At 29.6% G+C, this 26,351-nt stretch overlaps 1 protein-coding gene and 1 pseudogene across 2 annotated transcripts; both read right to left on the bottom strand.

Moving 5' to 3' along the window:
* Positions 1-12,774: 12,774 nt before the first annotated feature.
* LOC111275884 (uncharacterized) lies at positions 12,775-21,737 on the bottom strand (annotated as a pseudogene). The gene is made up of 15 exons (XR_016333605.1): positions 21,091-21,737; positions 20,008-20,253; positions 19,620-19,832; positions 19,064-19,339; positions 18,626-18,631; positions 18,027-18,208; positions 17,455-17,562; positions 17,304-17,364; positions 16,994-17,132; positions 16,851-16,923; positions 16,349-16,679; positions 14,719-15,006; positions 14,185-14,229; positions 14,037-14,090; positions 12,775-13,641 (listed from the first exon to the last, which is right to left on the bottom strand). The product of XR_016333605.1 is annotated as an uncharacterized LOC111275884 (transcript).
* Positions 21,738-23,100: 1,363 nt separating this feature from the next.
* Positions 23,101-25,972, bottom strand: LOC111276248 (receptor kinase-like protein Xa21). The gene is made up of 3 exons (XM_089754765.1): positions 24,125-25,972; positions 23,627-23,986; positions 23,101-23,423 (listed from the first exon to the last, which is right to left on the bottom strand). The coding sequence occupies exons 1-2, from the start codon at positions 25,956-25,958 to the stop codon at positions 23,631-23,633; spliced, it is 2,190 nt and encodes a 729-aa protein (XP_089610891.1). The 5' UTR covers positions 25,959-25,972; the 3' UTR covers positions 23,101-23,423; positions 23,627-23,630.
* Between the last annotated feature and the right edge of the window lie 379 nt (positions 25,973-26,351).

Here is a 26,351-nt window from a genome sequence, read left to right on the forward strand (position 1 = left end):
CTCAACAATTATGTGATCTAATGCTGAACTTTAGCACACTGAAACTCGATGAGAGTCAAAATGGCATTAGCACTTACCGTATGATTATTTAATAGTGATCAGAATTAATCGTGACAATCTCAAAATATAAAACGAACTAATTAACACATTCCCTTTGGTTTACACTTTTCATCCTCGCCAAAATATTACATGGATTTGATAGGTCAACTATGAATTGAATTATATATCATTTTTATATTAAATTTTAAAAATAATAATAGTGATCAACTTAAATTTTTTTTATTTTTAAATTAATAAATTTATTTGTAAATATATAATTTTTATTGATTTATTTAAATTTAATTTAAATCAACTAAAATTAAAAATAGAATTTATATGAAATTAAATTACTTAACATTTTAAATTCAAAAATGTTAAAATTGATTGGTTGAAATATTCTTTATAAATGTTTTTATAAATTTTAATTTAAATGAATTTTTTATTGTAAAACTTTTTTTTTTTATAATTAGACTAAAAATGTGCTCAAAATAATTGACTAAAATACTCTTAATAAAATTTTAATTTTAAAAATATAAAAAATAATTTATTAAAATATCATTAGTAATTTTTTAAAAAAATTAATTTAAATAATTTTTTTATTATTAGAATCATTTTTTTATAAGAAGAATGATTTTTTATATCAAATAAAAATATAAAAAGAACAGGATCAAACCTTGGTGTGCATAGTATCGGAACGCCTCAGGATCCGAAAGTGGGTGACTCGAAAGCCATTTGAATGAGGAATTGAAAAACAGAGGCTAAAAATATTTTCAATAAAAACAAAATAAGGAGTCATTACTATTTTTTTTTTGGGTATGATCGATCACTCAAAAAAATTATCATTTATAAAACATTTAAAAACGAATTTAAAAGTTTTACAAAAGAACACATTTGCAATCTACCAAATTAGAATTATGTCTCAGAGTCGATTACATGTCGAAAAAGATTACTACCCCATTGATTGTATATTATACTTGAATTTTGGTTAAAACGGTCATATTTTTCTTAATGTTTAAATTAATTTATTTTCTTCTTTTTTTAGAAAACAAAAACAAATCAAAATTTTTTAAAAACAAAACTTTTTTACTTTTTTTTTAAATTTTTAGATCAAAATAAAAATATTTTAAATATCGAAACACTTCTTTCACTCTCTTATAATTAGATAGAACTTCTGAAATATTTTTAATTTAAAAGTTTTCAAATTGCCTCACAAAACCGAGATAACAACTCTCATAAATAATAATCACCGAGAGTCCTCCTATAGTTAGGTTATATATCGATTACTATATTTATAATATTATCTTATTTTGAAATATTTTTACTTTTTAAAAATATATTTTTGAAAATAGATGCATGAAATATATGAATATGATAATATGATAAATGCAAGAACATTAAACATGAATAATAAAGTATGAATGTATGGCAATATAAAATGTTTTTGTGATGACAAGGTAAAATGAAATGTAAATGCATGATTGGTTGCAGGGTTTAAGGGTTGGTTTTAGGATTTTGGTTGGTTTAGGGTTTAGGATTAGGGATTAAGGTTGGTTTAGGATTTTGGTTTGAGGTTTAGGGTTTATAATTTAAGATTTAAAATTTAGAGTTTGGAATTTAGGGTTTGAATTTAAGATTTTTTGGGCGTATGACAAAAGCAAATTACAAAAATGTCATTAATGAATACATATGATAAAAAAATGATATTAAAAAATAATTACAAACCAAGCTATTTATAAAATTAAATTACAAACATGTTGTACATGAAAATTCAAGAATAAAATGATCAAATATGAAAAAAAACTTTGAAGTTTGTCTGAATGTTCCACTTTTTTCTTTTAAAAACTCAACCAAACAACTTCAAAATTCAACCAAAACAACCAATAAACTAACTTTTTTTCAATGAAAATTTCTTTTAACACTTCAAAAACTTGTCAATCATAAAAAAAAAAAAAATATAATCCCATACATGAATCAAAGAACTATCAATCGCCAAACATAAAAAAAAAGTTTGGCCAAACAAGAGCTCCACCATGGCCGAACCTACTTGGCATTCCCTTTAGCATTTTCTTTATCTCATTTCATCCAAACATGCATTATTCATTTCTAAATTACCTCATGAAGGGATTTATAGCATTAAAACAACTTTAAAAAATATGTAATGATCCAAACACGGTAAGGAATTCATGTGAACAAAAACATCAACCAAACAATAACATATATATCCAATCATTCAAAAATCATACAAAACATCAACAAATTCAACATATATTTATCATAAGCAATATTTAAAGACAAGGAAAACATGAAAAGAGCCAAAATTAGGTTCGGCCAACAAGAGGGACACCATGGCCAAACTCTAATTTGGTTTTTCTATGGTGGATTTGATTTTTGTTGCTTGAATTTTAGCTTCAAACAAACTATTACTTAATTGAATAAAGATGATTCAAACTTTAAGCAAACAAAAAAATTAACTAAAAAGCTTTAACAAAACAAAGAAAATGGGAAGAAACAATATGAAAATGTTATGAAATATATGACAAGAATGCAAAAAAAATGCAAAATAGATGACAAAAAAAGTATACCTTCAAACTTTATTTACAGGGATTATTTTTTTTATTTTTTCAAGATTTTTTTCTCAATTTTTCTTCCTCCATTCTACACTATTCTCTTTTGGTTTTTCCATGGAAAAAATGTCCTCTTTGCCTCTTGAAGAAAATGGAAAAATATCTCATTAAAATTGAATCTTGACCTCAAGATCAAAAGTTCATCAAAAGGTCAAAATTTTCTTCTTGTTTTTATTTCAAAGAGCAAACTTTAGTTATTGGATCAAGATTCCCTATGTGATCTAACGGTCTAGATTGTTCATTGCAAATGTTAGATTTTTACAGCCATTAAAACCAAGTGAAAAGACTATTTTGCCCTTAATATAAAATTTTTTATCTTTATGCCATTTTCTTGAAAATCAATGTTCCCATATTCATTTTTTTAAAGCGTCAACAATAATGAAATATTATAAAATTAAGATCTAAAATTTTTTTATGAAAATCTAACCTCGAAAATACCAAATTACAAAATTATCCCTAAAAAGTATTTTGGTAATTTCACATCTCCTAAGGTATTACTATTGTTTTGAATGCACCAAAAATCATCAAATATTATAAAAATGTGATATAAAAAATTTTACAAAAAAAAAAATCTTGAAAAAATCAAATTACGAAATTACTCTTGAGGGACATTTTGATAATTTTACACTTTCTAAGGTACAATCAGGATTTTTAAAATTTTAAAAATTATCAAATAATATCAAACCATTATCTAGAGTGTTTCACAAAATTTCAACATTGAAAAGATCAAATTATGAAAATATCTCCAAAGGTATTTTTATAATTTCACTCATCCCAAAATGTGATCTGAATTTTTAATGCATAAAAATTATAAAAAAAAATTCAATTATGATATAAAAATTTTCACAACAGTTTGACTTCGAGAAGACTAAATTATAAAAATACCTTTTGTAACTTTACCCTTCTCGAAGTGCAAACAAGGTTTCAATGTTTTAAAATTCACAAATTTCAATCTTAATCCACATTAATTCTAATTTGGTAGTGAAATTTGAATGTTGACCAAGATTTTATCTATTTTGATCAAGTTTGGCCAATTTTAACTTTATTTAATCAAATTTGATTAGGTTTGACTTTGGGGTATTTGGGTTAAATTAGTCCAAATTTTGATTTTAAAAACTCGTAAACTAACAAAATGTTATATTTGAACTGAATTGAATTTAAAGAGCTTCATAAGTAGTCAGATTTTGCTTGGATAAAATTAGATATTTACAATTGTCTCTCTTTACATATTTCTGATAATAAAAAATAATACAAAAATCAAATACATTGATTTTGTCTAGGACCAAGGACTAAAAAAGTTCGCTTGTGTGTTACTTGTTTGTTCTCAAGTTAGAGGTTTTTTTTTTTTTTTTTTTTTTTTACAAAGGGCTCTTATAAACATAGTAAGGGATTTTTAAGAAAATTTCATTTTGAAAAGGTTTTGAAAGTTTGATCTCGAAAAGTCTTTCTTTTGTTCTTTCTTTTTTTGTTTGTTGTTGTTGTTTTTTTTTTTTTTTGCTATCAAAAGTTTTAAAAATTCTAAAATCTTAACCTTGAAATTTTAAAAAGTTATACTCGAAGAACTTACAAATCATAACATTAAAAATAGATTCAATTCAAAAGACTTACAAATCTTATCTAAATCACTTAAAGATTATGTCCCAAGAATTTTGAAATTGTGCTTAGAAGACTTTAAGATTGTACCCAGAGGACTTTGAGATTGTACCTAAAAAACTTTGTGAAAAATCTAAAATTTTACTCAAAGATTTTTGAAAATTCATAAAAAAATTTAAAATTTTGCTCAAAGGTCTTTCAAAATTTTTTGAAAATTTAAAATTTTGCTTAAAGGTTTTAGAAATAAATAAAAAATCTAAGGTTTTGCCTAGAGGTTTTGGAAATCTTTCAAAATTTTAAAATTTTGATTGGAAGTTTTAGAAATCATTCAAAAATTTAAAGTTTTGCCCAAAGGTAATGAAAGTTTTATACTCATTCACTCAATCATAATCTTCTTTAAAGTTTGAAATTTTCATTTTTCACTCTAAAAGTTTTTTTTTCACTCTTTGTTCCAAAAGATCTTATCTTTTTGGATTTGAAAATGTTCAATATTTCATCTTTGTTATAACCCTTTTTTTTCCCCCAAAAGTGCTTTAAGCCATTTCTTAAGTGTTTTAAAAGTTCAAAGAACATATTTCCTCTTTCTTGTTTTACCACATAAATTTGGCAAGCATAACCAAGATGCAAAAGGCTATTGAAATGATCATGCAATTAAAAATTTTCTACTTCATGTAAAAGTCCAAATAAATGCTCTATGCAAACATAAATGTCTTTTTCCTGATACAAATGCAAATGTCTTTTTCTTGATACAAATGCAAATATATTTTCCTGATGCAAATGATCCATATAAATGCAAATTTATATCCTAGCAATGCAAATGTAACGCGATGATGCGGGCATAAAGACCTTTTTCATAATGAAAATATGATGATGCAAATGCAAAAATCCTTACCATGATAAAAATGTACACTCTTTTTACATAATGCAAGTGTCTGCATAAAGATACAAATGCCAAGATTTTTTTTTTATTTTTTAGATTTTATTTCTAATGATTTCTTTTTAGCATTTTAATTTCCTCTCGAAAAGGTCTTTTTTTTTTTTTTCCATTTTCTCATATCCTTTTCTTTGTTCCTTGACTTATCTTCCCTATGGTCTTTTTACCAATTTTTACATTTTTTATTTTGTCAAAATGTTTTTCTTGATTTTCCTTTCATTTTCAACAAGCTTTCATACAATCATGCAACATGTAACACTCAATATACAACATATGTTTGAACTTAATAAGAAGAGACACCATCATTCTTAAAAACATTTTTCTTTCTTCTTTTTTTTTCAACAACATTAATTATTCCATTAAAAATTTTTTTTTCTTGAATATAAATCTGTCTAAAAGTTATCATAGTCTAATGATTTTCTTTTACCAAATATGATTTCCTTATTTTTTCACAAAAATGCATGATTGGTTATTCAAAAATTTTCAAAATGTTCAAAAAAATTTGCCTCATATAATTAAATTTCTTAGTTAAAGATAATGAAATATTTGAACAAATGTGACTTTGAGAGTTTTCTAAAAATTGGCATTCCCTATTAGAAATGAAAGAGATGAAATTTTTTTTTTCAACAAATTGGATTGTTCAGCATGTAGAGGTTTTAATTTAATCAAAAAGGGGTTTCACACTTGAAAGAGATAAAAAAAAAAAAAGGTGTATACTTTTTAGTGTTGGCTCATAAATAAGATATAAGTTTGTTTAAAGCATGAATCTCTTGAAAATCAAACATAATTGACACTTTCTTTAGCATTCAAATGTGGCATTTTGATGGATGGCAAGATTAGTTGTGATGAGCTCAAAATTTTGAAAAATCATTTAGGGATGAAAAGGCCTAAAATATTTTTTTCTTTCTTTGTCTTTCTTTTTTCTTTAAATGATCCTTTTTTGTGTATTCAAACCTTTGGGGATCTTAACTTCTTCAGATCTATCATGAGTTTGTATTATTATTGGTTAGCATCTATTTTTCTTAACATCAATAATGGTTTTAAGGCTTTCCAAATTCGCTCTAAACTACCCTTTTATAGGGTTTTAACCCTAGAGCCACATTCATTTTTCTTTTCTTTTTTTTGTTGATTATCACACCATGCATTCATCAATTCAAATTTATCCAAAATGACCCTTGATCCAAATGAGTAGTTAGGTAATAAAAAGACATAAAAAGGTTTGTAGGTTTGATGGTCATTCTTTAAAGAAAGCTTCTTCAATTCTAAATACCTGTGTTTGATCCAATATGAATTTTTGTTGGGATGTAATGTAGGCCAAAGTCCAAAGTTGCCAAAAAAAATTAAATTAGCCCAAAATAAGTGTTTGATGGTAATTAAACCAAATATCATTTTTTTCATTTTAAGGATTCACTTTGGGGCATTTGTTTTTTCATTTTTTCATACCTTCCATTCAAACATTCATTATTTTTTTCTTCTTTTTCTTTTGTTTATTCCCCTCATTTTGTTTTCTTTTTTTCCTTTTTTTTTTTTCATTTCTTTGCCTTTTCTTACTTTTTTTTTTTTTTGCTTTTTTTTTTTTCTTTAGAATAGATTCAAAACTTTGGAACCTTTCATTAGGTATTTTATCGCACTTAAACCCCTAAATGCATCTCTGTGATCCTTGATCAAAGTTTATTTAGAAAAAATTTTATTAGGCTAAAAAAGGATAACAATGGATAAATATTAATATTTGTGAAGAAATAATGAAAGATGACCATTTATTATCTTAAGCTTGATTACTCAAATTTGAAAAGTAATTCTTTTTAGAAAAATGGTTTGAAAAAAAGTTTTTTTTGAACTTTTTGGTTTTCTCTCATTGATTTTTTCATGAATTTTTTGAAACTTTTTTTATTTTTAGATTTCTTTGAATATCTTAGATGCATGATTAAGGGTGTAAATGATACATTAGTATTCGCAAGTTATTCGAATTCGATTCGAAAAAAACTCGAATTCGGTTTGATTATTATCGAGTCGAGCTCGAGCTCGAGTAGCTCGACTTATCGATTGAGTTGAATTCGAGTATTCTTATATTCAACTCAAGTAGCTCGCGAGCTTAATCGAGCTTTTATATTTAAATATATTTTTATTATTTTAATTAATAAAATATTTCGAGTTCGAGCATAAATAATCGAACTCTTGTCAAGTATACGAATCGAGCTTATTTTTACATGTTAATCGAGTTTAATCGAGCGAGCTCGAATAACTCGAATTCGATCACGAATCAAGCTCGAGCTTGAAAAATAAAACTCGATCGAGCTTGAATCGAGTATCGAGCTTTGAGTTATGTATCGAGCTCCGAGTTATGAGTCGAGCTCGAGCTTCTCACTATTCGACTCGACTCGGCTCGATTACATCCCTATACATGATGCCATAACCAAAATTTTTCTTTCTTTTTTCTCTTTCTTTATTTTATTTTCTTTCTCTTTTTATTTTCTTTTTTAACTTTTTCCTCTCTCTTTTTTTTTTTTTTTTGCATGCCCTCAACTATCATTCGAGAAAAATATCATGTTTTGACAAATTACCCATGATAAAGGTTAATGTGAGAAAAATAGTCACGTGGAGTAAACTTATTTAAAGTGTCAAAAACTCCATATTACTCCATTATAAGGTTGATCACAATTCAGGTTGTCTTAAGGACAATAAAATTTTTCTTTTTGGCTAATGTGCTCCAAGGATCTAGATAAGAACAAATTTACGGAGAACTAGAAAGCTGGTATGTTTATGATCATTTAAAAAGGTTTAGGTGGCTTTAATTTTTTTAAAAAAATTTTATTTAATTTTTAAAAAAACTTTGGAGTTACAACATAGCTTTAACATTTATCAAGTTACCACATCCAAATTCTTAAGAAAAAAATATCATGTTTGCCTAATCTTCTAGAAAATCCAAATTTTAGTTTCAAAATTGATTGTTCAATTATTCATTATCTTGGAAAAGATTATCACCCTTTTTTATCATAATATTATTAAGCGAAAGTAAATGTTTATATGGAGTCATGATTGATGAGTGTAAGCATTTAAATGGTTTGAAAATGATGTGTTGGCATTTGGTGAGTCATGAAACTTTAATTTTATAAAAAAAATTAATTTTAATATTAAATGCATTAAAATCAATTTTTTTTAAAACTATGTGAAAGTTAATATCACTCAAACAATTTAGAAATATTTATTAATTATAAATCAAATTCAAATTGAATGAATCTAATTATTTAAAAACTTAATTATTCATGAATTTATGATATTCATGAATTCAATTAATTGTGAATGAATTTATTTAATATTTAATGTAATTTAAGTTTAATATATTTGTTAAATTGTATAAATATATATGATCGTTTCATTAATTTTTTATTACAAACAAAGTACTGAAACAACCAATGATTGACCAGCTTGGAATGAAAGGTTAATGCACATTTCATTCTTGAACACAAATTCTACAAACATAAAAAATATAATTCAAACCTTTTTAGATGCAATCTAACTTTATTAATATAATTTTTTTTCTTTTTTGCATAGCAATTTGACATTAAAAATATATGATATTGGTTAGATTATTTGGTAAATAAATTAACATATAAAAATATGTTTGGAAAGTCCCCGATGTTGAAAATTTCATGAAAATGTGTAATAATATTTTTTAAGAAATATCTTTAATGTGAGGAATAATTTTTTTTCTTTTTTTGCCTAGAATAATTTGGAAGGCTCTAAAAAAATTCCTCCAATATAAAAGATTATTTTTCAAACAATCATAATAAATAAAGATGAAAATATAAAAATAAAATAAACAGTTACAGAGTTTATGAAAAAATGAAATTATGATGCATAATTAAATTTTTATAAATAAAATAAATAATTAAATTTTTATTAATTTGGAAAAAGAAGAAGAAAAAAATTTGTTCTTCTCACAATTTCCCATCTGAGCTATTTACTTTTAATGGATTAAATGAGCTTGAAAATCAAGATTAAATTAGCATTTAACATAATTATAATCAAATTATCCATTTGATATTTAAAATTTAAGTATCAAAATGTATTAATTTATTAGATATTTAAATTTTACTTTCATGTTACTATTTTCATATATTTCTTTACCTTTTTTCCCCCTCCCTCTGTTTAATAATTCTTATAATGAGCTTTTCTCTTTAGTTTTTCTGCTTTGCTAATTGTTTTGTCATTTCTAGATTTTGTTTGTTGTAAATGTTGAGATGGTTCTTCTCAATTGAGGTTGCTTGTTTCTTCAAAATGCACATTCTACCACTTGTACATTATGGGGAGTTTACTTGATTAGTCTAAATGTGTTTAATTCAATTGAGGTTACTGAAAATGCCTCACTCAATTTGTGGATTGCAAAGAGTTTGATTGATCAGTTTAACTTTAACATGTAGCATTAAGAGGTTGGTTTGTTTGTAGAGAACGCATCATTGTACTTGTACTCCCTTCTGTTCCAAATTATTTTGGAGTTTCTAACTTTCGCAAGATTTATGAGAAAAATTTTCCTTTACTGTATTTAATATTAAAATTTAAAATTTTTTTATAAAATTAAAGTTATAGATGTTTTATAAAATTAAAATTGTTTTTTTATGATTTTTAATGTAAACAAGTAAAAAAAATTCATGAAAAATAATTTTAAAATATAAAAAAGTAAGAGTTTTAGGTGGTTAAAAAAGAAGACATAGTTTTGGGACATTAAAAAAAACAAAACAAAACAAAAATATGGGATAAAGGAAGTATATTGGAAGGAGTTCAATTGATCAATCTGACTCTAACCACTTGATTCAATTGATATTGTTGAGAATCACTTCACCATTTGTAGATTGTGGAGAGTTTAATTGGATCATTCTGACCCTGATATGCTTCATTCAATTGAGATTGGCTGGTTTGTTGAGATTGCACCATCCATAACTTGAAAATCACATAAAGCTATTTCATCAATCCCAATCTGAATCTGATGTGCTTAATTGTACAGATGGTGGTTTGTTGGTTGAGAGTGCATCCCTGTGTTGAAGTGATAATTCTTCTTAGAATTTATTAATTTTATTTTTTATGATAAACTACGTTGGTTCTCTGTTTTGAGAAATATTACTATAAATAAAACATAAGTATAAATTTTTATACAAAAAATATGAAAGTATGTATATAGTTTTATTTGATCAAGGCGAAAATTTGTTGAAAATTGACAAAAATTTAATCTTAGCCATTGAAAAATTAGGCAAGGAAATGTTAGGTGGTGTGATATTTAAGGTTCAATCTTGACCATTAAATTGAGTAATAAGTTCTATACGATGGTAGCAATTTTATTTTATTTTTTTTTATAGTTCATGGTTCTTTTTTCTACTTTAAAGATATATATTTTTTTGAAGATAGATCGAGGTAGTGAATTTAATATTGTTCATGTAAAAATAATAATTTATACATACAATATTATTCATTTATCTGAAAAGTTATTAGTTTGATAATTGTTTCAAATTTTCAATAATTTTAATTGATTTACTTAATTTGACATGAATATTTTTTTTGTCTTTGAAATTAAAAATGATGTGAAACTATTGGTGTTGGATCCTTTATAATTTCAGAACTTGAAAGCTGGATTGATTACATGTTTAATTGATATTGACAATAACAAGATTTGAAAGTTGAAAAAAAAAAATCTACAAGTTAAAATCTCTAAATTTCATCGATATATGTTTGACGAGAAATAAGCTTAAGAACTTAGTTATAATAATTTTTCCTCACTAGTCAATCACTTCTTTCAAATAAATATAATGAACAGATTAACCAACTAAAAAGTAAAAAGTAAAATTATACTATAAGTAAATGAACCTTGTGGTAAAAAATATTTGATCTAGTTGCTAGTTAAATCCGGATTTTGTGGAACGTGAAAATATATTAGGTAGAACTCAATCTTTTATCACTTATACTTAATCTATTTTTCACAGAGTTCTAATAAACTTTAAATTCTAAATAACCATCCGATTAGAAAAAACAAGATGTATGAATATAAGAAGAGATTAATTAAATTAGAAACATTTAAGATGTATAAATCCAATAGGAGATTAATTAAATTAGAAACATTCACTTAATTAAGAGAAATGAAAAATGAATTAAAGTTGAGATGCTTTAATGAAAAGAAAATATTTTATTATCACTTCATTGCGCAAAATTATTATGTATTTTTATCAAACAAAAACAAAGTAACACGTCGGATTTTTTTTTTATTTTTAAAAATTAAAATATTTGTCAACTATAATACTTCTTTGGCCATTTTTTTATCTTTCGTTAAAATTTCTTATTTGATCAAATTTAAAAACATATGATCCTAATTTGGATTAAATTAAATAGTATTTTTTAATTGAGAACTAATTCAAATATTAAATTTTAAATTGAACATTTAGCGAAAAGTCAATCAAATCAAACTTCACAAACTATAAATTCAGACTTCTTTCCCTCTCATTTTTTTAGTATATTATTTTTGAAAAAAAAATGATATTAAATCAAATCAAATAAAAATTTTTATAAAAAGCATAGATTTATAAACGGATTTAAGATTTTTTTTTTCAAGTCACTTTGTGATATATGTAAAAGTATATATTTTATTATTTATTTAATTTTATATTTATATATTATATTAATAAAATTATTATTTTATACTTTAATTTAAGATATTATCGTTTTAAACTCAATTTAAATGTCACCTCAATGATTTCTGTTTTTTTTTATTTGTTTTTTATTAATAAAATTATTATTTAATATATTAATTTAAAAAAATATATTAAGCACAACTGTGATATTCATATAGTAACTCAATTATATTTTTTTCCTTTTTTTTTTTTTTTTCAATTTTGCTTTTTAGTAATAAAAATTTTGTTTATCAAAGAAATGCAGAATGTTGCCACATCAATATTGTACTAGTCAAAAGAATCATAAATAAAAAATAGAATCATCTAAGCAACAATTTATGCAGAAGTTTCTGTTAGCATGGTCTATTGTAAATCAATCCTATTAATATCAAGCTAACAATCTCTTTAATATGAGTTAGGATTTAGTAATTGAAGTCATATTAGTAATTAACAGGGTCTCAATATTGAAAAAAAATCAATTAAGATAACCAATCAATAGATCAAAACAATCACCATCAAACAGTTTTCCAAAAGCTGCTAATATACAAGTAATTAGTATTTACAAAGCTTATGCAGGTGGCGATAAAAACAAGTAGAATAAATCAAATAAGAACAAAAAAAAATTCTATTACAAATAAAAAGAAACTATACAATGATTTTTTTTTCTCCAATTGAAGTACTCCAAAACTATGTGGTAGATCTTCTCTCAATCTTTGAGGAACAATTGTTTTTTCCTTTTGGCTGTCTGCGTCTTTGTCTGTTTGAGCCAACCAACAACATTGTTTAGGTAACAGTTTGGGCATAAATAGCTGATAAAGAAAGCCTTTGGTGGAGTTCATTGGAGACATGGAGTGTTATGAAACAGATATAAATGACAGTGATGGTGATCGGTGGTGGTTCTGTGCTATTAATGGATATATTTTGATGGAGATGGTGGAAAAAAATGATGTGTTATTATTTATATTTTTAGCAAATAAGAATTAAATACAAAAGACTGTCAATAATTTGGTGGAACAAGATACCAAGTGAGATGCTTTATCTGTTTCATAAGTGTAAGTGTCAGAAAGGTATAGGAATGTCAAATATGAATAAATCTGTTGCAAGAGGACTAAGGAAATAGACCTGTGCTGACAGGCACTCCAATGAACTCCTCGGCAGCAGCTATACACAACTTAGATCCTTCACATATGTCAGCACGTTTCGTCTTCCAATCATTCACCTCAGCCTCTAATTGTGAGATCCTTGCATCTATGCTCTGGAGTAGTATGCATCCTATTAGACCAAAGTAAGCACACGCAACTTTCTTCAAATGTTCCATCGCAAATCTCACATTGAAATTAATGCGTAGTGCATCCTTGATTGCATCCCTCCACCTCAACATTTTCTTCTCAGTAACTTGCTCAAGTTGTAGATCATCCATCTCTTTAATGGTAGCACAGAACAGAATATAGATTGTCGTGGCAGCACTGGGATTTATTAGACTTTTTGCAGAAACATCGCCACATACATCATTGATTCTCTCAACCGTAGGAATTAGAGATAATGGGAAACTGTATCTCCCAACTGTTGTCTGCTCCCCGTCTAAGCCTGTGAAGTCTGAGAAGTCTACATTGCTTAAAACTTCTTCATCAAGTTTCATAAGGAATTTTTTCATAGCCATATCAGCATGGTGCATGCAACTTAGAGAACTCTCTGCATTTTCTGAAGCAGACTCGTGGATAGCAACTCTTCCATTTTGATTCGTTTCATTCTCAGGTAACAACAGATTTCGCAGGTCATTTATTTCCAAACCATCAGCCTGAAACAAGAAGTTAGAAAACATATCATGCTTCAGGAATTAGAACTTTAAAGAAATGGTGCGTTTAGATTGAGATATTGAAGCTAAACTTTAGGCATCCTGTTCTCAGGGAATAGGAAAAATAACAAGCTATCTTAAATCTCCAAGCACCAGTCATTATTGAATAACATGCAATTTTAAGATATCCCAAACTACAATAAGCTTCATTTCTATCAAGTTAAAATCGTAAACCCACCAAAAAAAAAAAAAGATACAATTCTTTAACTTTTGGACCAAAGACACTTTCATTTACAAAAGTCCTGAAAGATTTCCAAACATGTAAGGTTACTGCTATGGTAATTTTTCAACACATTTAAAACTGAATGTATTTAAAGAAACTGAAACTATTATCATACCCCGTCTACAGCTCCTTCAATATCAGAGTCCATCCTACGCTGGTCCTGCTCCTGCTAGTTAAGAGATAAAAAGATATGTAAGATTAGAGGTAACTTTGTAGATACCTAAAACCAAATGTGATAATAAGGATTTACAACTTAACCCTACCATGTAAACAGCTTCTTCATTATTAGAGTCCACTCCATGGTGGTCCTGCAAGTTAAGAAAAAGATTATGTGAGAGATGAGTAATTGATAAGTTGATAGGTCTTAATTATCACATAACAGATAACACAATTTGTTTAAGAAATCAAACAACAAATTTTACTCCAAAACGATTCTTGGAGATGGTGGAATTAAACAACAGATAGGAATCAGAATAAGTGAATCAGAGAAGGAAAAAGGAAACATGAAAAGTGCATCAGAGAAGGAAAAAGAAAACATATTCATGATATTTCTGTGTTCCCAAGTTAACAATATTTGCTTGATATTACCAGCAATAAGAAGGAAGATATCTGCCAACCTATGACAATATATATGATGTCAATTTTGACAAGAATGGTACTAACTAATTTTATGGGGAAAATCTTGATATCAATGATTGTTCTTTCGCCAAAGATATTAAGACAATGCACCAAAGAGAACTAAGGAAATGAGTTCCTAAATAATTGTGTACTAAACTACTTTGGAAGCCAACACTTGCCACCTGGACATAAACACTTTGATGATCAAGCTGGCTGATTGATTGGGAAATATAACTGTCTAGTCTCTGCGTATCTTCTGCTGGAAGTTTCCCCTTGGATTTTAGTCCTCTGATACACTCTTCTAAGTGTCTGTTGTCAACTTTCAAGCTTCCATTTTCGTCTTTTAAGTGTTTATTCTCAGTACTCAACTGCCCATTTTCCTCTTTTAAGTGTCTATTCTCAGTACTCAACTGCCTATTTTCCTCTTGCAAGCGTTTGTTCTCAGCGGTCAGTTCATTTACTTTTATCTGCACAAGAGAAAACTGACATCATCTAAGGAAAGATACAGGTGGATAGCCAAATACATGCCAGGAATACCATTATCCAAAATTATTTTTATCTCTTGCAAGAATCAATTTTTATAGTACAGTTGATATTCTAGCCCATCCTGAACCTTCTGCAACCTACTGATAGTGATTACAGCAACCTTCCTTGAGGAGGTTGATGGCCTCAGGATTTGACCTCAGGACTTCAAAGAAATCAAGCATTCGAGCAATAACAATTGAACCATTAAATAACTCAATTTTTTTCATCTCCTTTTGGCTCTAGCATTGCATAAGGCATTAAAAAGTCCCTTGGAGTTTCTGTGTACCTGCAACACCACCAACAAGACTTAAGAGACTTATAGATACCATAGATATGTATTTTTTATTTCACTATATTTGTACACAAAGATGGATGATATAAAATTATGATAACTGTTCTAGTCACTTTCGAGGGGTGAAAGAAGCTAGGAAACAAATGCCTTTTGTAGCCACTATACTATTTGAAGTGAACTATTATATTACAATTAACCAGGAACAAGATAGTTGAGTGCATATAAGTTACAAAAGACTTGTCACATGTTATCAGATTCACGTGTCACAAAGAATCAAGAATATCCAGCAGCATCCCTATCTTCTGAAGAATCAAATATTCCCATCACAATCACCAAATGATCAGAATTTGCTTCTCCTCATGTGAATCTGATGAAATTGTGACAAGTCCCATTTAACTTTCCCATATATTTACTATCTTCCTTCTCATAAACCATGCCAAGCAAGAGTAAATGACCGAATACATAAAAAATGTTTTCTATGATGGAGATCTAGGGCTTCAAACAATGATGTCAAATATTGGATTTAAAGCTAGATAGCTAATAAAAATAACATAAGGATATGTATGGCATAAAAACATTAGTTATCATTTGTGATCTTTCTTCTTACCATGTTTTCTAGTATCGGAGCATTTTGGAAATGATTTTGGTTCAATGAAAAAGAATAAAAGAGACTTTACAAATAAATTTTGAAGTTTCTGTGCAATATCAGATAAAGGGACTTACAAATGCTTATTGAAGTTTCTCCACAATATGATCTTCAGCAAGGACAATCTCTAAGTTTCTGTGAATTGTCATCCTCATCCGGAGACTTACAAATGCCTCAAGAAATTTACATGCAGTATCAGCTTCATCAGGGCAATAAAGCCTTGATACATCATAATCATTTAAGTTCCCCCATATTTTCACGTGGAGATCACATTAACCTCATAGAAAAACAACTTTACCAGGAAAAATGAGTAAAAAAAATGAGAAAGACATTTCTATTTAATTACCTTCTGGTTTTGCCGATACTTTATATCACTCTGTCTTTTATGTTCCTTTTTCTGAGACTCATTCAGTTTAGCCCTGCAGCCTCTTGCTCTTGGTAGATCCGAAGCTTCAGATGGTTCCCCTTGAATCAATTGGTATTGGTTTGCTTGAGAATGCAAAATTACACCATTTGTATGCTGCCGAAAGTTCCATGCATCAGAATGGTTAAATTGGTCATACATTGTAACACATGCCATCTGCGAGGTTAAAAAGGGACTCGAAGCTTCAGATGTAGTATCCTCCATATTCCCAGATGTCAAATTTATCTGTGTAGATTGACAGAATCTAGTTGATCTGGAGAATTCAATGATATAACAATAATATTAACAACACAGATGTGAATAAACTGCAGGTTATGAATCAAAAAACAGATGATAAGGAAGACATTCCACTTGTTATGCCTAAAGTTAACCTGTCAACAGTCAACGCTTGGTCAGCATGGCTGGGTCCTCAGGCAAAACACACCTAAAGGTCACGTCATCCACTCTAAAGGACAGCTCACCATCCACTAAAGGACTCCGCAATGTCCCACCAGTAACTTATCAAGTCAACCACATCAGAAATGACCTATCAACACCTAACGGGACTGAGATCATTAAATGCGGTACATGTTTGCCTGGGATCAGTAAATGCAATTCTCATCCATTCCCATGGACTCTTCTCAAGCTCCACACAGTCATTCCATCGACTGTCAACCGTCTCAGTCAGGCCGTCACCCTTGATCTCAAGCAAGAGGTAGGTAAAAGACTAGATACTCGCAAAGTAACACGGATTATACCCAACTCTCTGAACTCTTTCCTCTCCATAGACACTTCCCACACACACTTCACCTTCCTACTTCCCAATCTTACCTAGGGTACCATACTGACTTAGGTGTCGGAGCACACCCAGGAGTAACAACTCCGGCGCCCCCCTGACCATATTTTCTGGCTGCAGGTCACCGTTGTCTTCCCTCTCCACCTCACCTTCCTCCTCACAGCTAAGACATCCCAAAAACACCATCAACACCACTCAACTTACCGGGGTTCAAAATCATATCAAATATTATTCGAAGAATATAAAGAGAAACCGTTTACCAATGATTGGATGGGAAGAAAGTGAGAGGGGATAATTATGGGGGAAAAAAAAAGAATAGGCCTCCCACCAAGAACTATCAACGAAGAATCTGGTATAGGCGCTGCAGATTAATCGACTGCAAGCATTATCTAGATTCTAGATACTCGAATTAATGTACTAGTAACCCAAAATGGTAAAAATTAGCAAAAAAACTGATAATTTACAAATTACAACACAAATTAAGAGCTGAACATTTCAGTTTCACTTGGCTGCTTGATTCATTCAAGACAAGCAGCTAATGGTGTTGTCATGTCAGATTATCTGATTATTGCTAGCTAAACTAAAAAGAGAAAAACAACAGATCAAACAGGAAGTGAGTCAACTCCAAAAAAAAAAAGGGAAACAAAAGAATCATCTTCCATTGAAGAAAACCAAGATCAGACAACAAAAGAAAGAAAATAAACTGATTCTAATTTTGGGAAGTGAATCATAACAAAATTCTAATTCTATAAAGTATCAAATAACTAACAAAAAGAAGGAAAATCTATGCTTACCAATTTGATGTGTTGTACCAAACATGGCTACCCAGAATCTTGCTTTTGCATTTTTTTTTTATTTTTACGTTGTTGGTTCACTTCAAACCCGGAAACTTCCTGGTTTTTTAATGAATCAAAAGACTTCCTAGATAAAAACTGATTATAAGATGTTATAGTGAGTAAGGCCTGTTTCTGAACCGTTCGATGACGACGCAAGAAAATCATTTGGAACTGTCAGATCATGACATGTGTTAAAATGCGACTGCCGTCTATTTATATGTCGCGCGAAAAGCACAAGTTGTCGTTCGACTGTCTTAAAAAAGAGAAAAAAAAAAAGGGTCAATTCTCCAATCTCCACCACAACCTATATATTTTTCGTTTGAAATATCAATGTATTAAGCCATCTAGAATCATATCAAAAACTGGTAATATATTAATTGGGTGATTTTTTTGTCACGTTTTTTTAATTGGTGTGGAAAAAGTTTAAGGTCAGGATAAGTTTCTATTTCAAAATGAGTACAGATCACAAAATTCAGAAAAAAACAATTTTATATTGAATTTATAAATTATTTATAAAAAATTATTGATAATAAAATTCAAATTTAAATCTTATATATGAGATATTTAAATTTTATCAACTCAATTAACTTCTACCTGCAAACGGTTTTAAGTTTAAGACTTATTGATAATTTATGCTGAATTATAAATAATTTTCAAGAACTACATCCTAGCTAATTAGGAGGTTGGAGCAAACTTACGTGCCATGGGGTTGTAATTTGCTCTACAATCGCAGATAACTATAGTTTTATTGCCGCCTGTGACTTTCAATTTAAATTTGTTTGATATTGTTATTCTAAAGTTCTTTAATTTGTTCTTTGTTTTTACTAACCAAGCTGCTGGATCTTTGTAGCCTCTTTGTTTCTTTATTAATAAATTATTTTGGCATAGATAGAAATAAAAAAAAATAAAAAAAAAACAAATCCATTATTAAATAAATAATAACATACTAAAACAATGTCTTCATTTTCGTCCTAGCTTGAGACTCATAAGAATTGAGAACAAATTCCAGTAAGTTCCTGGAGATCAATACTGAAACATACATGCAGAGGCTAAAATTGGCTTCTGGAGAAAATTCAATGGGGGGTTCAGGAAGCTGTCATACTCGGACTCAGCAAGCTCAATGAAAGCAAGGCTTGTATACTCAGCATCAGAAGCATCATTGTTGCTTTCATTTAAGAAAATGATGATCTCATTCAAAGACTGCAGTCTTTGCGAAAGTTCCATAACTTGAGCTCTCAGCACAGAGTTCTCAGCCTCAATATTCATATAATGCTGGGTGGTGATATGTATTCTTTCAAGGATCTGACCCAAAAAATTGCAGCAAACGAAATTAGATAAATCTTGATAGTAATGGTTATTAGTTTCCCAAAGATAATACAATATGCAGCAAAAAGATAACTGAAGAGTGAAAATCTGTTCTGATTCAGTCCCTAAAATAATAGAACTGAGAATGTACGAGTTGTACACACCTCATTTTGTCCAGAGTCATTTCAAAGGTTTTTCAAGGCAATTTTTTATTAAATCAAGTTCAATTCAATTATCTTTGCATGCTAAGTACTTCAGAAGCCAACACTTGATATACCTGGTTAGTTTCACGATTAAGTTGGATGATTAATTGGGAAATGTAACTGTCTTGTCTCTGTGGTAGAACTTCTGCTGGATGTTTCCCCTTGGATTGCAGCTGTCTAATTTGCTCTCCTAAGTGTCTGTTCTCGGTAGTCAACCTTGTTGTTTCCTCTTTTAACTGTCTGTTCTCAGTATTCAACCGTCCAATTTCCTCTTGCAAGTATTTGTTCTGGGCAGTCATTTCATTTAAAGTTTAAGAAATGAAATTAAAGATATCATGATATGAATGCTTATTAGTTCGCAAAAGATGTTAAACTATGAACCAAAGAGAACTTAAGAGTGTAAATCAATTCTGCTTTGGTTTCAGTTCCTAAAATAATAGAACTGAAGCCAATGCCTGATACCTGGACATGAACACTTTGATGATCAACCTGGCTTGTTGATTGGGAAATATTGCTGCCTTCTATCTGTAATAGAACTTGTTGTGGAAGCTTTTCCTTGGATTTCAGCTGTCTGATACTCTCTTCTAAGTGTCTGTTCTCGGAAGTCAACCGTCCTGTTTCTTCTTTTAAGCGCCTGTTCTCAGTACTCAACCGTCCAATTTCCTCTTGAGAGGATTTGTTCTGGGCAGTCATTTCATTTACTTTTGTCTGCACAGATAAGCTAACATCAACAGAGAGAACAATGAAGAGACAAATACATTCGTGGAGATTTAAAAGTTGTCTGAATGTACTCATAACTGCTGCAAAAATGTCTTTTACATACTCTAGGAAATCAGTTTTGAAAATACTGGTCGGTTGATAAATCTATCCTGGCCCTAACCCTTCACAACCTACTGGTGACAGCAACCCTCCTAATCCATAAGGGTGGTGCTGACCTGAGAATTTAGGCTCAGGATGTCAAAGCAATGAAGGTCTTGAAGCAACAACCATTGGACCATTAAAGCTTCTGCACAGCATCAAACCATCAACGAAGAGACTTGCAGATAAAAAATATGTATGTTTTCTTTTTTTTTTCTTTTTTCCTTTTGTCATTTGAAACTTTGGCAAAGCACTGTAGAATATATTTCTGATGACTGGTTCGGTCACCTTTTTCCCTTTGACCTAAGAAAGGTAGGAAACAAAAAAAAAAATGTTTTTCTGCTACTACTAGTTGGTGTAAAATATCAGATATAAATAGTTCCAAATGCCAATTGAAGTTTCTCTGAAATATCAACTTCATCAGGAACAATAGAGTCTCAATTTGTCATTGTTCTAAGTTTCTGTGAAATGTCATCCTCATGGGAAGACTCAAATGCATCCAAAATTCACATGCAGTATCAGCCCAATCAGGACAATGGAGACTTAATTTGTCATAATAATCTTTTAAATTCTCCATATTTCCCTTTGGAGATAGCATCATATACCGTTACCCTCATAGCAACAAATTTAATTACTGGGAAAAATGAGTGAAAGCATTAAGAAAGATAGAGATTTCGCTTTCAATACCTTCTTCTTTAGCCGATACTTCACATCACTCTTTCTTTTCCTTTCTTTTTTTTGAGATTCACTTAGTTTAACCTGACGACATCTTCTTGCTCTTGGTTGCTCTGAAACTTCAGGTGGTTCTATTCGAATCAATTCGTGTTGGTCTGCTTGAGAGTGTACCATTCCCCCATTTGTGCAATGCCGAAATTTCGATTGATCAGTCTGGTTAATTCCACCATGCATTGACGCAGAAGCTTCTAATGATGTATCCTTCATGTTTCCTGGATGTTGTATTTAGATTGTCAGACTGACAGTTGTTGTTGATCTAGACGGTACACAATTGAATAATTCAGAATAAAACACTATACCTAATGTGATGGAAGTCGTATAAAATCTTAGATTTAAGGAAGAAATTGAAAATCTAATGTTGTAGATTAAGATTTGTCAACTCTAAAAACCCAAACAGGGAAACTGTAAAAATAAAATAACAAAAAAAAAAGCACAAAGAGATTGAACTTTCTATAGATGCAGAACCCTCCATTTCCACAGAAGAACTGCTCTCCAAGCATTATCTAGGCTGCTAAACCATTGTGATCGTAAATTCAAGAAGAATAAAATGGTATTCTATCAAACTATCAACAGTTCTATAAACCAACAGCTTGAAGAATGAAAACCAATGCTCACAAATTCAAAATTTCCCCAGAATAATCCTGCTTTGTTTCTTTGCTTTAGCGGTTTAATACCCAGCCTGGAAATTCAAGTTTGTAATGAAATGAAACAAAATGAAATGTTCTTTCATTTACCAACCAAATTAGTAAAGACTAACAATCCCAAATAAATATATTCCTTATATGTTGTGTGAAGTTGACTTGCTGTTGAACCGTCCGATTAACACGCACGAAAAATCATTTCAATCTCAACCATCGGATCATTTATCGTGCGACATCCTCTTTATAGTGTTTTAAACGATAGAGTTTACACTTTAGTCAATTGCCTATCTCAATCGCGCGAGCGAAAACTCCACGTCATCGTTCATTTGAATCTTCTGGTCGTTTCCGTGGTTCACTTTGTAAGTATGGAGTTCACACTTCACTTTCTTAAATAAAACAAAGAAAAAGGGCATGAAAAAAATATACTTTTTTCGACTCATAAATTAAAAAAAAAATTTTTTAATACATTTCTATCAAAGCAGATTTATAAAGACCAAAAAAAAATCAAACACTTACCTGATTGAGAATCCTGTAATAAAGCTGCTTTACTTTTCTCGACAACAACTTGCACATTCAGTCTCCAAGGAATCAAAAAATTTCCAACAACAAAACAGTTGGACTCAGAAACTACTTGAACCGTCCCATTAGACCCTAAGAAAATTATTGGAACCGTTAGATCATAGATGGTGAGGAAATAAGTTTGGCTAGCTTCTTCTTATTGTAAAACATTAGAGGCATAAAACAGGGGGTTTTCCTTAAAAATCTAATAAAATGAGCATCTGCAAACGACTAACTTTAACTTCTTTTGCAAAATAATAAACGCAGATAGAATGACAAATGACCTCAAAAAGTGGTATAGCTGTTCAAACCAATTTCCAACTTAATAAGAATTCATGAAAATCAAACTCAACGTCACATTAAATTTGATTTTTCTTTTGAGTTTTTAGTAGAAAGAGAAGATATCTGACACCCGATGAGGTAGTCTAGCTCAAGATCACTATGTTAGACTTATTTGCATTAAACAATTAAGAATATTGAAACTTTAGAAAACACCTCAAATTAAAGGGGATAAAAATTCTACAAATCTTTAATAGATTATATAAATTTTAACAACCAAATTGAGTAAAGATCCATACCTTGTTCTTAACTTGGCGCCCTGACTTGTCAGTTATGCTACATAATGGAGTTTGGTAGTGCACAAATTTTTATCCCCAAAACAAGATACATCTATTTTTAACAGATAAATGAAATTGAAATGCATACCTAAAAACTTTTTTTATGAAAGTAAATATCATATTTAACTAGAGAGACGCAAAGGAGATTCTAAATATCAACAGTCATATGATCTATTGATAGAGTACTAAATTTTTAATTTCAGCAACTAAAATTTAATCTCTGTAACAAAAAAAAAAGGGTCCAATACAAAGTACAGCCACGCTAAAATCATCAACAAAAGATTAAAACCTCTTATACAGTAAAAGACATAACCAAAGTACTCAAACAGACATCAGTCTAACAATATAAGAAAATAATTTGATCCCGCTGCCAGCATAAACTGGAATTGATTGATGAAAAGCCTGCTGCTCGGTTCTGGTTGCTGAGTCTCAGGCTGGGTTTTGCAATAAAACTTTGAACTGAGAGAGCCTAGTGCATGAGAGAAATTGAGTAAGCAAATTAAAATGAGTTAATGAGTTTCATGCAATTTTATTTATTTTCATAGTTTATAAGTATTTTATGATTTTTCAAATCTTAATAACAAAACAAGTCAAATCATCATCACAATAAATTAAAACATTGAATTAAATACAAAATTAAGAATAAATCAATGACTTGTAAATACATATTACCGTATTAAACCTGCTCAATTTTGTTCAAAAAGTTTTGTTTGATTTTCTTGAGTGTAGCCACAACATCCTTCATATCTTTTCTTTCTTCAGGTAACTCAGATGAACAATTCAAAGCTAACTCCATGATAGATGAGATAAAATTTGCTTTAACAATAAAATACTTGTCCTCTCTTCTTAATAAATCGACATCCGCAATATTAATGATTCCCTTAGATAGTGACATTTTCACCCAATGTCTTATAGTCATCACTTCATTAAAAATTTCATCAGTTGGCTTCTTTTTTGTGAAAGTTTCTATTAAGAGAATCTCATAACTATAGATGTCACATTTAATAGAAACAATTCCAGTTGATCCAAATTCTGCATTTGAAACATAATCGAAACCATCATCAATCATTAATTAATTCTAAAATGCTTATCAAACTCTATGTATACTCGTTAAAGGAAAAGAAAAAAATGTCAAAATGGAAAATAACCATAAAAAAATTAAAATATCACCTGGTGCCATATAGCCAATAGTCGCAAGAGTCATGGTTTGCTTCATTAATTCACCTTCTCCCAACAATTTGGCAATGCCAAAATCTCCCACATGTGCAACCATATCTTCATCTAGTAGGATATTACTTGGCTTTAAGTCACAATGGATTATAGGTGTTGGATGTCCAGCATGGAGATATTCTAAAGCTGATGCAACATCTACCATTATGTTGATCCTTTGTAAGATATCAAGAAAATGGTTTTCAGAATGTAACCATTTCTCAAGACTTCCATTAGACATGAAATCAAACACCAAGGCTTTGAAGTCAACATTGGAGCAACAAGTAATGATCTTGACAAGATTGCGATGGAGTATATTACGCATAGCTTCACATTCAATGTCAAAACTCCTAAATGCTCCTTCTATTTGCAAATTAAAAACTTTTATTGCAACATTCATTCCATCTGAAAGCCTCCCTTTATATACATATCCAAAACTCCCTGAACCAAGCAAATTGCATTCGTCAAATCCGTCAGTTGCAAGTGAAAGTTCAGCATGTGAAATTCTTCTCAATGTTCTCAAAGATAATAAATCTTCCTTATGTGGTAGAGTTGCACTCCTACTTTTGCATTTTCTGTACATAACAGTTAAGACTATTATTACCAGTAAAGTAGCAATTGTTGGTAAACCATACCTTAAAAAATGCGATACGGTCATCTTGGAAATTTTGTGGATGCTACTTTTGCAATGCGGGACTCGGAATCTAGGAGGACCACAAAGTGCATAATTTTTCATGAATGATTCATTAGAAAAGTTTCGAAAACATCCTCCACTGGGAATTTCTCCTTCCAATCTATTGAAGGATACATTAAGATAGTTTAAATACAAAAGCTTCTCCAAAGACTTGGGAATGATTCCGGAGAGATTATTATTGCTTAAATCCAAAAATTCCAAACTAATCAAGCCACCAATTGATTCAGGGATATGACCATGAAATTTGTTATTAGAGAAATCTAAAGAAACCAAACTTTCAATACTCCCAATTGTAGATGAGATATCACTAATTAGTAAATTCCTTGACAAATTCAAATGCACCAATGCCCTCAAATCTCCAATATCAAATGAATGTAAACTGCTAAGGTAATTTGATGACAAATCTATTTCTAAAATATCTTTAAGGCTCCACAAAGCTGAGGATATTGCAGAACTCAATTTATTGGATTTTAAATAAAGATATCTCAAAGAAGTCAAATTGCCTAAACATGTGGGTACCGGTCCATTGAGCTTATTAAAAGATAATTCCAACACAAATAAGCTCTCCAATCCACAGACTTTTTTTGGGATGGACCCTTGTAATCCATTATCCATAAGACTCAAACCTTGCATATTTCGTAGTCCTCCTATTTTTGGTGGAATATATCCACTCAATTTATTGACACTAAGGTCTAAAAGCAGCATGTTGCTTAAGTTACCAACTTCAATTGGAATATTACCTTTAAGCTCACAATCACTAGCATAAAAATATTGAAGAGATGTTGAAAGATTCCCAACATAAGTTGGAAGAATGCCATTCAATGGATTTCCTGAAACCTCTAACAATTTCAAATTCATGCAATTTGTCAAAGAAGAGAGAAAGCTCCACTCGTGAACCACAGGTTCTGTAACCAAATTATTGTAACCAATTTGGAACCACTCAAGGTGTCTTAAGTTGCCAAAATCATTCGGTATAAGGCCGGAGAAAGAATTGTTTTGTAATGCAAGCGACTTGAGCATGGAAAAGTTGGAAATGAAGTTGGGAATATTTCCGCTAAGATTATTTCCCCACAGTATAAGCCGTTCAAGTTTTCCCGCCATGGTTATGGGTGGTAAATTACCTGTTAAAATTGCACCTTAAATCAGTACTCTATGCAATTATCACAATTTTGTCAAAGAGAGTAAATATTTTTTTTCCTCATACTTTTTTTCACCCATGCAATAATTATGGTATAAAGGCTCTAAGTGAATTTTCTCCAAATATATTTTTGGGTACGCATAGAAACCGTTTGGTTTCTGGCCATATAAAATGTTTCCATCGCACCATTCTCAAGAATTAAATTTGAAGAATATTAAATTGTAGTTTTTTAATGTAAGAAATGAGGGATTAACTCAGTCCTTAAGCATTAGTTACAGGTACTAAACATTGTCGTGGAGCCAAATTCTTGAATGCATTGAATTGTAATAATTATTATGGTATTCTTACACGAAATT

Source organism: Durio zibethinus, chromosome 25 (assembly GCF_047325235.1).
Source record: "Durio zibethinus cultivar Kanyao isolate XHJ-2024 chromosome 25, ASM4732523v1, whole genome shotgun sequence".
Lineage (NCBI taxonomy): Eukaryota > Viridiplantae > Streptophyta > Magnoliopsida > Malvales > Malvaceae > Durio > Durio zibethinus.